Source organism: Amblyomma mixtum, chromosome 10 (assembly GCF_055824585.1).
Source record: "Amblyomma mixtum isolate Tamu chromosome 10, ASM5582458v1, whole genome shotgun sequence".
NCBI classification, from domain to species: Eukaryota; Metazoa; Arthropoda; class Arachnida; order Ixodida; family Ixodidae; genus Amblyomma; species Amblyomma mixtum.
In genome coordinates, this window is record NC_143021.1 from 66,905,872 (window position 1) to 66,921,235 (window position 15,364).

The 15,364-nt window shown below is 47.3% G+C and overlaps 1 protein-coding gene across 2 annotated transcripts in view; it reads left to right on the forward strand.

The window, feature by feature from the left end:
* LOC149326015 (condensin-2 complex subunit G2-like) overlaps positions 1-15,364 on the forward strand; it is an 88,672-nt gene that overhangs the window by 17,952 nt on the left and 55,356 nt on the right. For both annotated transcript variants that reach the window (XM_089565140.1, XM_089565141.1), the window contains exons 5-7: positions 6,517-6,675; positions 9,428-9,522; positions 12,714-12,795. In XM_089565140.1, the coding sequence (XP_089421266.1) occupies positions 6,517-6,675; positions 9,428-9,522; positions 12,714-12,795 (336 nt within the window). The remainder of the gene's footprint in view (positions 1-6,516; positions 6,676-9,427; positions 9,523-12,713; positions 12,796-15,364) is intronic.

A 15,364-nucleotide genomic window follows, 5' to 3' on the forward strand; every position in this document is an offset into this window, starting at 1 on the left:
GCTCTAGAGGAAGTCTGACTGGAAAGACCTGTCTGTGCTTCGAAGGGTCATCCAAATCATTGATTTTGAGGCACATGCGACGCAGGGATGAGAATGCACCTCGTCTAAAGTAGCCTCTTCAAAGCACCTGGCTGTGTGTGGTCTTGGAACTCATTCTCGCAGGATGAAAACGGGCGCTTTTGTAAAATAACTTTAATTTTTGGATATGTTTTTTGCGCGAATGAGTCACTTCTGTGAGATTTTCGATTATAGGTCTCCTCGATTTGGCTGCACGCTCTGCATTAGTTCACAAAAGTGCCATGCCAGTGCTGTTCTTGCAGTGTGAGTGTAGCCTGACACTACTGTTCATGGGTGCAGCGGCGAAATCGAGCGCAAAAGTGCAGAAATGTTCATCTACTGCGGCCGTGTGTCGGTGTTTGTCCCATGGTTTGACATATGCACGGGATTGTACAATGTGCATTTGTTCGAAGTGGCGCATATCTCGTGGAGTGGCTCAGAAATTTGTTAATTCCAAAAGTGGTGCAGAAGTTTACACCAGTCCTTTCCGTTGCGTTGTGCAAAGTGGCGCAGGCTGGTCGACCGTCACCGACTCAGTGGGTGCTTTGACGAGGCAACAGACTTTGAATTCGAGAGGTTATCCAGACTTCTGCACGAGACAACCTTTGACAGCTCATACACGTGATTCAGGCTGTTGCCGTTCTATTGAAAAGTGACTGCCGCAATTACAGAAGGAAAGAGTTGCCTGATTCACAACAACTCTCGTCCACTGAACGGTGACGGTCGAGTGGCTGACAGAGGCTAACTGGCAGGCCCAGGTGTGGGCTGACAGCAACCTCAAAGCTGCTGTAAGCGGAGGTGCAGATGGTGCTGTAGTGAGTTGCCACAAACATTGAGATCACCTACGTGTTAAAAAAACATCTCACCATCTGCCTCTTATGGAAACGCACCATCAGGCTGCGGGTGATAACAATATTTGAAAAAGAAATGGTGTATAGAAACACGCGAGGCTGGACAGAGAGGTGAGTGTGCCATGCCAGCCAGTTGCTGACATGCGTACACAGCCATGTGCCCTCGCCGGGAGGCTAGTGCAAGAAGTGCCGGAGAACTCGTGCAGCACTGTGTCAACTCGAGTGCCGAAGGGCAGGTGGCGCTGGCTGCACTGGCAAATCGAGAGTGCCTGAACTGGTGCAGAAAGGGCAGCCTGATCGAGGAGACCTTATACAACACCTGGATTACTGCATGTAGTCGTGTAAGGACGCACTTTTCTTCAGCACTTCTGACGGGGTGTGCCCCTTACACAGCCGTCGCCGTAGCTCAGAGGTAGAGCACCAGTCGCGTAATTCGGAGGTCGTGGGTTCGGATCCCACCGGCGGCATGTGGTTGTTTTTTCTTCTGCTTTTCTAATCAATTGGCTTTAAGCGATAACATATTCAGTAATATTCTTACTTGATTAACACCACAAAATAGATTAATTAAAAAAAAAATCCCCTGTGCTCCTTGGTTTCTGTGGCTGTTGGCTTCTGTCATTTTACCGTAAAGTTTTTCAGACTACAGCAGAGCCCTGAGTAGGTGTTCCATTTTTTTATGATGAATTAGTGCAGCCCCAGTGAATCCTTAAAATACACAATGCATTCCAAGCGTGGAAGACCAACGACCGCCGCAAATTTACTACATAAAGCAAAACAGATTGCCAGATCTTACTGGCAAACGTCATGTGATTCTAAGTTAAGATGAAAATCCTCCGGTCTGGTGCTCAACAGTCAGTAATGATGCGTTGGCCGACGGTTCGGAGTGGCGCGCCACACACATGATCCACGTCCATCAATGTTAGGAGGTATTTGCCTGGCCTGCTTTTCCGCGCACTTTGCTGTTGAAGGCATCGCTGAGACCGATTGCACGGTCATTTTAATGTGTGGTACAACAAGGTGAGACCTTCACTAGATTGAAAGCACTTTGCTAGGGGGCTTCGATGCACTGCCGACATTGGGTGAGCGTTACTACGGTGCGTATTGCTCGAGCCCAGTGGGTGGGGCGTGGCCATTAAGGGGAGACTACTCTAAGGAGTGAACTTTGAACCGCTTGCTCAATTTCATTGAAACTTGCGAACATCACTGCTGGGACCACCTCTGCCAAATTTTATAACTCAGCTGGGGGCTTGTCTTGACACTGTAGTGCTTAAAATAAAATGGGATGATTTTCAATCATGTGAGTCTATTTTTCTCATCTCCTGTTTCTTCAGCCAATTATGAGCTTAGAAAAACTATCATTCCAATATTACTTGATAATATTGGTATTGTAGCAGGTTTTCTGGAGCGAAATTTTGAGGAACACAACTTTGTGCTCAGTTTGTCTATTTTTTTCCTTTTTTCACACAAAAAATGACTAAAAAATTTGATGCAAAATGAAAATCCAATGTCATTCTTTATATGGTATCATTCTTTCAAAATATAGAACTAAGCAAAATAATTCCACTGTTGTGAGCTCTGGACATTCCCAATGCCACATAACACAAAAAACTGGAAAAATTACACTTATTTTTCAAACAACAGTTTTCCTAAGCAAGCATAGTTATCCTTGGCACAAAGGTTGCATAACAAGCTTCATACTTATTCTAGAATAATTAAATATAGTAGAGGTGGTCCCAGCAGTAACATAAACTAGCCCACAAGTTTTAATGAAATGGAGCAAGTGGTTCAAAAGTTCACTGCTTAGGGTAGTGTCCCCCCTTAAGAAACGCTGCTGGCATTGGAACGCGCTATTCTAGTTTTTGTGTAGCCGAAAGCTTTTTCCCTGACACCGAGCGCACAAGAAGAGTTGGCTCCGCATGCTTGCGGTTCCAGGCAGAGACTGGTGTGTGTGTCTGCACGACGACGCGTGCGGGGTTGTGACGAGTGTCGCAGGCAGTTATCGGCTGCCACCTCCCTCCGTAACCTGCTATGTGGGCAAAATTTGCGCACGTGAAGCAATTATTTTGGCTGACTTTCTTTTTTTTAAATTGCTGGGGGCAGCCCTTGCACGAGCATTTATGGTATACAACTGTTTCACACTGTCCCCTGAAAGTCATATAATCGACGGTCTACTGTAGGTTTAGAAGAGCAAGTTGCTGGGCTAGTTGGTGCTGTTGCATCGTGGTGGAGCAGCGCAAAGGACGGGACACAAGAAACAAGGAAAGACGTACACAGGCGCTGACTATCAACTGAATTTTTATTGCGAAATACAGAGAATATATAGCGATCATGAGGGGGTGGAACATAGATAAAAGGTTGCTCGGTCACCGGAATCCAGAAGACAGTCACGTCAGTAGATAAAGTATGTTGGTGAAAGTGGTGGCGGTGAAAGACGATAAAGAGAAGCGGAGGGTGTATAGGGCCAAGGCGCGAAATAACGGATGATCGGTAATGAAAGATGAGGTCGCCCTAAAGGGGCTAAAAGCTATAGACAATCAATAACAGAAATGATGGCATTAAAAACATAAAAATCGTTAAGAACATTTAAAAAAACACTTTAGAAACATTAATGCCTGGTAGGCTGGGAGGTATGAAGGGCCGGCAATCAACAAACACATTAAGGCCTCACGGAAGATAAATTTTTAAGGAGGCCAAAAAAAGGGCTAAAAGCACGAAACAACTAAAAGGAGGAGTAAAGGCCTGCGACGAATAAAAACTAACCCTATATCACAATTAAAAACCCGGGGAAAAACAACACTAAAAAACAGGAAGGGATAAAAATCAAACGCCAAGATTCAGAACCCATGCCCTGCTGTTCTCAGAAAATCCAATTCTTTCTGAGATAAACTAATGGAAGATGTACTGACACAGTGGTCTTTTGCACGACGGATGTTGCAAGCCTCAATTATTTCTCTCGACGTACGATCTCGTCCTTTCCCAATGATTGTACATTGGTTAAAAATTGGGGCGCAGGTTTTGCTTTCACATTTTTTGCAGTGCTTGGCCAGATTTCCAGTGATGGCTATATTACCTACATTATTATTATGTTCTTGAAGTCTGACATTGATGCATCTTCCCGTTTGACCAATGTATTCCTTCCCGCAGGATAAGGGGACAGAGTACACAACACCGGAGGCACAAGGAACGTGGGGATTGCTGTGCGTATGCCCACAACCACGGTGAACTTGCTGGTTGTTAACTCTCCTGCAGAGAGAGGCGAGCTTGTTGGGCGCAGAAAAAACCACGTCGACGCCTGCGCGTTTCCCAACTTTCTTAAGACCGTGGCTAATATTGTGCAGATAGGGCACAACTACAACATTTCTGCGGTAATCCTCCTTCCGGGTGGGCAAACGTTTTTTCTTTATGCTGCCTGCAACTGATATCAGGAGAGGTAAAGGGTAGCCCGCCGCGAGGAGCCTACGAGTCTACATATCTTTCGATATGTAGACGACTATCTCGTCCTTTTAAAATGCAACAGTGAAGAATTCAAAATTGCAGTTCCCGAAGTTCAGTCCTTGTTTGACCAATGTTTGCATCCTCTCGTATTAACGTCTGAATTCCCAGAAGATAACAACATGCGGTTCCTTGACCTACGTCTTCATTTTTCTCCCGCGCATGCCTGCTGGTCATACGAACCCAGAGGTAAAAAGCCGCTCCTCTCATACGCGTCAGCACATTCGAAGTTGATAAAGCGAGGAATCATCAGCCTGTGCTTCCGCAACGCCCTTCAAAAAACCTGCGAACATCGACTTCATGACTGTCTTCACGGGCAGGTGGGTCGGCTCCTCGCGGCGGGCTACCCTTTACCTCTCCTGATATCAGTTGCAGGCAGCATAAAGAAAAAACGTTTGCCCACCCGGAAGGAGGATTACCGCAGAAATGTTGTAGTTGTGCCCTATCTGCACAATATTAGCCACGGTCTTAAGAAAGTTGGGAAACGCGCAGGCGTCGACGTGGTTTTTTCTGCGCCCAACAAGCTCGCCTCTCTCTGCAGGAGAGTTAACAACCAGCAAGTTCACCGTGGTTGTGGGCATACGCACAGCAATCCCCACGTTCCTTGTGCCTCCGGTGTTGTGTACTCTGTCCCCTTATCCTGCGGGAAGGAATACATTGGTCAAACGGGAAGATGCATCAATGTCAGACTTCAAGAACATAATAATAATGTAGGTAATATAGCCATCACTGGAAATCTGGCCAAGCACTGCAAAAAATGTGAAAGCAAAACCTGCGCCCCAATTTTTAACCAATGTACAATCATTGGGAAAGGACGAGATCGTACGTCGAGAGAAATAATTGAGGCTTGCAACATCCGTCGTGCAAAAGACCACTGTGTCAGTACATCTTCCATTAGTTTATCTCAGAAAGAATTGGATTTTCTGAGAACAGCAGGGCATGGGTTCTGAATCTTGGCGTTTGATTTTTATCCCTTCCTGTTTTTTAGTGTTGTTTTTCCCCGGGTTTTTAATTGTGATATAGGGTTAGTTTTTATTCGTCGCAGGCCTTTACTCCTCCTTTTAGTTGTTTCGTGCTTTTAGCCCTTTTTTTGGCCTCCTTAAAAATTTATCTTCCGTGAGGCCTTAATGTGTTTGTTGATTGCCGGCCCTTCATACCTCCCAGCCTACCAGGCATTAATGTTTCTAAAGTGTTTTTTTAAATGTTCTTAACGATTTTTATGTTTTTAATGCCATCATTTCTGTTATTGATTGTCTATAGCTTTTAGCCCCTTTAGGGCGACCTCATCTTTCATTACCGATCATCCGTTATTTCGCGCCTTGGCCCTATACACCCTCCGCTTCTCTTTATCGTCTTTCACCGCCACCACTTTCACCAACATACTTTATCTACTGACGTGACTGTCTTCTGGATTCCGGTGACCGAGCAACCTTTTATCTATGTTCCACCCCCTCATGATCGCTATATATTCTCTGTATTTCGCAATAAAAATTCAGTTGATAGTCAGCGCCTGTGTACGTCTTTCCTTGTTTCTTGTGTCCCGTCCTTTGCGCTGCTCCACCACGATGCTACTGTAGGTGTTGTAAAATGGCAGTTTGGGCGAGTTGGTTATGCATCTTGTAATAAAACAGCGCATGGACACAGGACAAGAGCGAAGAGAACGGTTCAGCACTGTGTGGGTCTTCTCTCTGTTCTTGTCGTGTGTCCATGCGCTGTTTTGTTACAAGATACTGTAGATGTATCTGGCTCTTGAGGAGTGGCATGCAGTTGCTGTTCACCAGCATACTAATCTGATAAGCAGAGGACTAGAAAGTGTGTGTAATTCTCGACGATAGTGAGGTACAGTATCTGCATGGTAAGGAAATAAATTTGTGTTCACTGGGCTCATTCGCGTGGTGCATTTGACTGTCATGAAGCTGTGGTGCATGTGCATTGTGGGTGGTGAAGGACGTGCCTCTTCAGTGAAGTCCTGTCTGCATCTGTCCATTGGTGTCTTGTGTTGATGTTGTTGTTCCCACTAGACCTCCATAGTGCGCTGCAAGTTTTGATTCCGATCTGACAGTGCAGCCACTCAACGCTCGCTGTGCATTTTCCTTGCCTCGCATTACTGTTCCAGGTGAAGACGGACAGCCTAGTTGCGACCGTCCTCATCTTGAACGATGGCCTGGTGGACGACAGCATCCATTGTGTGCAGCTGAATGGGGCTGATCGCAAGGAGCTCTATGGGCATTTGGCCAAGTGTGCTGTCTCAACAAACTACCTGGACAGGCCCAAGGTGATGCGTTGGAAACATCAAGTAGCGACAGGCGTCGAAATTAACGCTTGCACTCCAGTCAGTCAGTTGTTTGAGAACACTGTTAGTGTTTGTGTCAGATGAACATTGGAATCCCTCTTGCAGCAGAGGTCATTTCATCTCAGATGCTTTAGGCGAAGTGCTTGTAAACAGAGTGATAGGTTTTCGCATCTAAATGGAGGTATATGGCTGCCCCATTGAGAGCCTCAGTTTGCACAGAACAGTGAGCACCTACGCAACCTTCGTGCCATACTTGGCAAACTAAAAGAATCCGGCCTCAAGTTGAAGCTTGAAAAGTACCACTTTTTCGTGCCACAAGTTGAGTACCTAGGGCACATCATCAGCAGGGAGGGCCTATCCCCGAACACTGCCAAGGTGGCTGCCATTTTGCATGCTCCTGCACCACAAAATGTCCAGAAACTTCAAAGCTTCTTGGGTCCCATTTCTTACCCAATCTTTCTGCACTCCTCCGTCCGCTTCTTCGTGACGGAAGGAAGTGGGGACAGGAATGGCAAGATGCACCTGGTAACTTCAGCTCCAGTTCTTGCACATTTCCGCCCCGATAGGCCTGTGTGCATCACCGTATGGCATAGGTGCAGTTCTGGCTCACAAAGATGCTGATGGCCAAGAACATCCCATTGCTTTTGCCTCGAGGAGCTTGTCTAAAGCATAATGAAACTACAGTCAGCTTGGCAAGGAGGCACTGGCTATATTGTTTGGTGTGGATCGGTTCCACCAGTGCATGTGGGGCTTATCGTTTGAGGAACACACTGACCACAAGCCACTTCTTGGACTGTGGGGTGCCAACAAGCCTGTTCCAGTGCAAGCTTTGTCTCGAGTGGTCAGGTGGGCCCTGAAGCTTTCCGCCGACAAGTACAAACTTGTGTACAAGCCTGGCAAAGAGCTCAGTCATGCTGATGCTCTTAGTAGACTGCCACTGCCCAACGACAGCATCACACTGCCTCGCCCTGCTGTGATCTTCTTGCTTGAGGATGCATGTCCATGACCCCTGTCACCTGCTGTTGGGGCACGAGCCCCTAGGAATGATCCAGTTCTGGGTCATGTTGTTCTTTCTGTTTTGAGAGGAGAAAGCCTCCCAGCAGGACCAGAGTGCGAAAGTGGCAATGAATGGGGAAGCAAAATGTTCATATCTGTCACCAGCTTTTTAATTATCTGACACAATAGTTGCAGTGGCACCACAGTGTGTTAATGTGGAGGTATAGGCCTGATTCGTGTATAACCCGCTCCTGTGAAAATTTCATGAAAGAAAGTACCGCTTATACACGAGTATATGCGGTGTAACGTGCTTGGCATGTTATCATCGAGATGTTTGTCCACCGGCCTGAACTGCTTATTACACACAGTTTCCCACGCACCCTCTGACGTGCGCTCAAAAGGCAGGCATGTTGACGGTCGGCAGGCTGCTGTCGATAGACTGAGAGAGAGTCAGATCTGGTAGTTTCGAGCTTTGCCATCAGTGCATGGCGACGGAGGCTAGTGGCTGTGTATATCAGCCAACCAGCTGGGTGGTTCCAGTGGCAAGCGCCCGTCGGTTGTGCCTTCTGATGCCCTCTTCCTTGCACGGTAACCCTCTTCCTCCTTCCCTCGACGTGGTTTCCATTACCGGTCACGCCTTCTTGAATGACACATCATGGGCTGGTTGGTTCATCACAAGGGACAAGAAAGTAGACACACAGCGTCTGCTGTCTTGTCCCTGTGTAGCTTGCGCTGTTCTGCCTTGCCACGCCTTCTTACACCGTACCCCCTCCTTTTTCCGGTAGGCAAAGGCAACCACTGCAATCTAATTTTAGCAACATTGCACTTCTGCCAGGGGATAATCCGCGCAGTTGATTGTCGGAAACATCTGATTGAACGGCAGAACCCGGGGACTGGAAGGTGCCTAAAAATCGACCTCTTTATGCTGAGCGGGTTGTAGAATAATGTCAGAGACAAAATTATACAGCACTGCTTCCGACATTCTGGTCTCAGCTTTCTCCGGAGAAGACGGAGCGACTTTTTTGTCGGGTGAGCTCGACGCAGCCGTCATGGGGCTTGATGATATGTGGAACCAGTTGTCCGAATTTCCTGGTGCTCTTTGTGATGGGGCAGCCAGCCGTAGGGGACTTTGTCTCCATGGCCAACAACATCAAGACTGCGGGAGAGCTTGCGGACAGACATCATGGCAGACTTTGCGGATAGCCAGGGCACCATTGATGCAAATTGCGACGAGAACTTGAGAGAACATGTGCTTACGTGTTCCATGTGTTCAGCATACTTCATTGATACACTGCTCGTCAGTCGACAGCTACGGTCGCAGCTGTTTGGAGTCCATCGATGTCGTTGAGAAATGTTCTCTCCAAGGCAATGAAAATGAAAAACCATAATAAATTCACGACTATTTCACTGGGTAATCTGCACGCAGTAAGTGGCTATCATAGAAGCATTTTTTTTTCAATCTCAATGTGTTTGCATAAAATTTGCTGCTACTTTTATATCAAATTACACGTTAAGTATATTGAACTCGTAGGCATTTTTTTGTGAGGTCAGTTTATGCGGGTTCGACTGTATGACCCTAGTTTCTTAAATACTGCTACAAAGAAGAGATTGGAAATTTGCTGGTGCAGTATTGAAAGAAAATAATTTTTGAGGCCTTATTGAATGTCTAGGAGGACCATGTGCATTTTGACATCTTTGCTGCAGCCGAGAATTTGAGCTTGTGCTTCAATTTTTGTAGGGACGGAAGGCTGTCATCTTTTTTCTCTCGCTGGACAAGAACCTTACCCATGCCATCTACAAGGAGGTGGATAAGGCTTTGCCATTCATGACAAGGTTGGTGAAAGCTGCTGCATGCACAGTTTCGTATTTTGTATCTGACTGGCAACCTCTCTTGACTGAGGAACTGCTATACTTGAGCCATATTTACTGGCTTTGTTTTGGTTTTGCTTTCATCTTGTCAAGAAAATTACTATCAAAGAAGACTTATCTTCACAAGCATACTTGTTGCAATGTCCACCAGCACATGGTATGGATAGGCAGCTGCTGGCACACATGCTTGTGACGGCAGGCTACCTTGAACCGCAGTGGAAATTGACAGGGGCTTAAAGGGGCCCAGAAACACAATCTTAGTTAACTGTTTTGCCTGTTGATTGCATATAGTGAGTTATAATGGTGCTATTAGCGTCGGTAATACCGCGTACATTCCGTTTTTTAATATTTTAATGTCCTCCCAAAAACAACTTCATGGCTCTGATGGTGTCGCCACACAGTGGCGGGTTTTTAGCAGCGGATATGACATCACCTGGCGCGAGCTTGATGACCGGACATACAGTAAATATACTGCAAATTATGTGAATAAATAGTGACGCATTTATTCACCTGTCTGCGTTTTATATTAGATCAACAAAAACAATTTGTTTGTCTTAGATAAAAGCCCTGCAAAGCAAGTAAAATAAAAATACACCACCAGGGGCGCTCCGGCATGGAAACAACGCTGCCAGTCTCACAGAGAGCAGGCAACCATGGAGTACACACTTCCGCGACGTGCTCTGGCTGGCTGTTTTGATTGGTTGCGCCAGGTGCCGTCATTGGGAGAGCGAAATAGGAGTGGGAAGCCCCGCCAAAATTGAGTTGAGGGCAGCGTTTTGTTTGCTTGTATTTTGAAATTTCTTCACTGAATAACTCCCGTTCCTGTGCATCGATTCCTGTAATTCTTTTTAAGTCAGCATCTGTGTGACATAAAGAATCCACCTGAAGTATAGCCGGTATTCCCCCAGGCAGTGTTTCGCAACCCCTTTAACGTAGTTAGACCGAGTAGACCTGCGAAAGCAGGTGTTCAATTGGAGGGGGCACTCAAACTCCGCCTTGGGGGTGTGGCATGATATCTTTAGGGCCCACGTGTGCTGAATTGGTCATTCCTACTTGAGATTCATTAGGAGTCCTCATGTACCACTACCAGTGCAGCGGTCGAGCGATGCGCCACTGCCCCGGCAGGTGGCTGTCTCTGTCCCGGCCACCCGTCGGGATTTGGCGACCCATGTCGCTCTCCCCAAGCAACCTCTCCCGCAGATGGCACGGCGCTCGTCCGAACTTACCAGAGTTACTACCCGAGTAAGTCGTGCAAGCTCGGGTAGTAACTCGGGTTGCCAGGCAACGGCACTAGGTCGTACGTGCTGTTTTTGCCAATACGCTTGTGGTCAAGCGTTTGGTTTAGCTCGTGCCGGCGTCATGAGCTGTGAAACCCAGCGGCTGTGCGAGGGTGGTGCCCCCTGGGTGTGTGGGCGCCATCTGTTGGAGCGCAGCTGAGGCTGTTGCTAGGCAACGGCGACTCAAGGTCGTCTGGTATGCACGAGCATACGCGACGAGCCGAGCTGGTCTCCAGTAGTGTTGCCTTGGCAACAAAAGAAAGGGTGCTTTGACATTCATATTTGCTAGCGCTTGGTGAACACACGGGACAAGAACACAAATACACAGGACTAGCATCTGTCCTGTGTATTTGTGTTCTTGTCCCGTGTGTTCACTAAGCACTAGCAAATATGAATCCAAATGCTTTCCAACTAGCCCAAGTTTCCGCCTTAATAGGTGCTTTGACAGCGTGGCTGTGCTGTGGTGAGAGAGTGGCCACTTAGTATGACCTTGAGTGAGTGCCGTCGCTAGGGGCAGCAGGTGTTCAGGGGCCTATCCTCTCTGCAGATTCTGCTGGCATTGCTATGGAGCACATGCATGGAAAATGTTAGACTTCAATCGGTGTTCAAAGACAACCTTGATATATGCCTGTTTTCTCTTTTTACCTGATTAATTCTGAGCAGGTTGAAGCTATCATCTCCCAATACTTCCATTTCTGATCATGGAGAGAGACAGCTCAAAGCGGGCACCAAAGCCAACCGCGGTGGCTCAGTGGTTACGGCGCTCAGCTGCTGTCCCGAAAGACGGGGGTGTGATCTCGGTCGTGGCTCTTGAACTTCGATGGAGGTGAAATTCTAGAGGCCCATGTACTGTGCGGTGTCAGTGCATGTTAAAAAACCCGGGTGGTCTAAATTTCCGGAGCCCTTCACTACGGCGTCGCTCATAGCCTGAGTCGCTCTGGGATGTTGAACCCCCATAAACCAATTAAAGCGGGCGCCAGAAGCACACACATTGACTTGTTGCTTTGTCTGGCCAATTAAAGAGCTGTTTCATGGCATCATGCCTCCAATAGCAACGCCTGAGTGGGTGACTGGCAGCTCAGCTTACTGGTGTACGATGTTTGGCAGGACCGCCTCGCGCATTCCCTTCAACTACGACTGCAGAGATGTGCTTTGATCTGCTGCCCAGAATCTTTTATGCACATGGTGCTGCGAAAAGTTCATAATTATGCGTTACCGTATTTACTCGCATAATGATCGCGCTTATTTTTTAAATTGATGCAAATTGCAGGGTAAATTTTCACAAATTTTTGAGCAAGTTGAAGCTCAGACTTCTTACAATACCTGTTATGATTATAACCCAAAATAAAAGTTGGGTAAGGCTTACCTTTGTAATAGACGCACACATTGCATAGGCATCACATGAACTGCTCGTTGCCCTTTTTATTTTTTTTTCTCATTCAATAATTACTCTGTTCTGAGTTTGAATCCTCGCTGTCATTGCTGCACAATTCACTGTTGGAAACAGCAGTGTTGTCGCTGCCTTCTTAGAGCTTCTCAAAGGTTGTTGATTATGCGCTCGAGTGCAGAATCAGCAGCCTTCATCTCGAATATGGCCGTGCACGCCGCCCCGTGGTGGAATGGCACCGAAACTTGCGCTCAGCCAGAAAGTGCACCGCAGACTTGCAGAGTGGCGAATGCGCCTTTTTATCAAGAATCATGGGAACGCATTTGCCGCTATAACAATGCAGGACATCAAAACAAAAATGGCGACTGACAGAGCAAGCCAAACGTAGAATTTGACAGATGGCAGACACGATCATCATCAGCTAGACTTGGCACATGACAAATCGCAGTGACAAGCTGAAGGTGTGATCATGTGCCAATTTTTTGTTTCAGTGATTTTGTACAGGTGTTGGCCCAGATCTATATATCTGCATGGAAAGAAGCGAAAGAAGCGGCTGGCAATGAAGTGGCAACGGTGAGGTGTCATGCTTCTTTTTTTTTGCACGCTGAGCACTGCTGTGTAACTTGATTATGCAGTGCACTTGGCTCTGACGCTTTTCTGCTTTTCAAACTTGTATGTCTGTGTGTGCTAGCTCAGTTGGTGTCAATTGGGCTGCATGAATTGGCGAATCTCGAGTGTGAATTGATTGCTGATCAATTGAAAGGGGTGAATGGTTAGTCGCGTAAACAGGGCCTCATCTGTGACATGGTACTATGCGAGTGCAGTTGTCTTCTGTGAAAACTTGCTACCTGCAGTCTTCCTGTCCTGACGCGTTGAGCGCCTTGCATGTTGGCGTTGCGGTTGGACCACCCAGAGCAAGCTTACTGCTATACATAGCTACAGGCTGTGTGCTATGCTTTGTAAGGATAATACATGGCACCAGTAGAGTCAAAAACCAGTTGTTCCCAGTGTGCTGTCGGGGGCGTTGGTGAGAGACCGTGCAATGGAAAACTGGGGTCAAGAAACAGTGCCACTTGGTTGCTCATGTGGATGTTGCAAAGCTACAGTGATGCCAGAGAGCTGTTGGTTATTACCAACATCATTCGCAGTTGGTGAGACAGCACTGGCACAGAGGTGTGTTGAGTGGTGCTTGTTTTCCACTCTGCATCACAAATTAAGGGCACAAAAGTATCTTGGTATGCAAAGTATGTGGCACGAAGACATTTCGCCATGACTGTTGGAATTGTGGTCCCAGGATTAGTTCTCAATGCATCAAGAAATTGGTTGTGCAGGTTTCATGTCTTCAAGCAGCAATCATGGTGTGGCAAATTTTGCATCTCGGAAGGTGCAGATGTCACCAAGAGCTGCCGCGGTGGCTCAGTGGTTATGGCGCTCGGCTGCTGACCCGAAAGACGGGGGTGCGATCCCGGTCGCGACAGCCAAATTTCGATGGAGGCAAAATTCTAGAGGCCCGTGTGCTGTGCGATGTCAGTGCACGTTAAAGAACCCCAGGTGGTCGAAATTTCCGGAGCCCTCCACTACGGCGTCCCTCATGGCCTGAGTCGCTTTGGGACATAAAGCCCCCCATACAAATGCCACCGAGAGAAAGTGGCTAATGCTTTGTCTGCAGTGCAGTCCACTTGTTACGATATTGAGAAAACTGGAAAATTCGATATCTTTATATCTGGACCGGCAAAAAACAATTTAAAGAGAGCAAAAAGAACACACCCATGTATTCCCCCCTGTGAAAGGCAAGGCGCACAGCGTCCTGGCGCTCTGCCAAGTTCTCCGAGTGAGCCACCCCTACCAGAGATCCCATATCAAAAGATAAACACACCGTGATGTTAAGAGTGGGCAGCATCTTGACGCGCTGCCAAGGTTTGCGCTACGGACAGAGCGAAATGGGGAATGCACTAAGAAAAAGCGAACGCTTAAAAAAAATTGTTACTTTTCAATCACAAAAGTGGGTTCGGAGATATCGCATTGCGCTTTGTTGCTGCCATTTTTACCCAGTTCATGAACGCACAGATGGGCGGAAACACTGGAAACTACTGTGGGGGTGCAAGGAGAGAGAGCCGAGCTGGTGCCACAGCTGCCCGCTCCCTTTCTCTCTTTCCCTCTCTCCTGTTGTTCCCTTTCTTCCCGCTGGCGTTTGTTGGACGGAAAACAAACCAGTCTGCACGGAATCTCTACGTGGTCAAGACGTCTCTTCGTTTGCCTCTTGGACGAATCTGGCGTGCGCTGCACTCCATTTGTGTGAGAAAGCGTTGGGCGGCAGTGGCCGAGCAAGCTCTTCCCGCCTCCCTCCGGCGATTGCGATGATGATAGCACTTGGTTCCCAAGGCCCTAAGCAACACTCTTACGGATATCCCCACATTAGCCGAGTTCTCATGTCGTTCGGTAGTGCAAACTGCTGGGCTAGTTGGTTCATACTGCATAGAAAGGGAACCAGCGAAAGTAGATGCGAGACAAGAACAAAGAAGGCACACACCACAACGCTGGAACTGATTTATTGCGATGAAGAATTGCTCATTTTAAAAGAATTTCCTGCCTGCGCACACACCCTACAGACAATACACTTCACGCACCACATGGTGACATGGCTACTATAATGACAAAAACTTGCACTCCTTTTCAGTGATAACCACAGATGGCTCACTGACGCATTTCTGTTTATTCTTTCTGATCAGGAAAGCCTCCAATAGCTCACGCTCACGTTTAGATTTACCCCGCCCGATAATGCTGGTAGTGTGAAAACTAGGAGAACATTTGCAGTCCTTGACATGCAAGGCTAGATTGCTGCCAGTGCCCAAAGTTGTGCGATGTTGCCTCAGGCCCTCATTCAAGCATGCTCCGGTTTGGCCTATGTAGATTTTCCCGCATGACAATGGGATTGAATACACCATGCCCACTGCGCATGTGGTGAACATAGTCTGGTGTTTCGTCTTGCAAACACCAGTTCTGCGCAGGTCTGCAGAGGTTTGGGCGCGCAAATGTCATTCACTTCATTGTTTCTTTATCAAACTTTCGGACAGATTTTGGAGATAAACACCTTCCGGGTGGCCACAGTCCTGTCGCTGTATCTGTTATTTCGCCAATAATT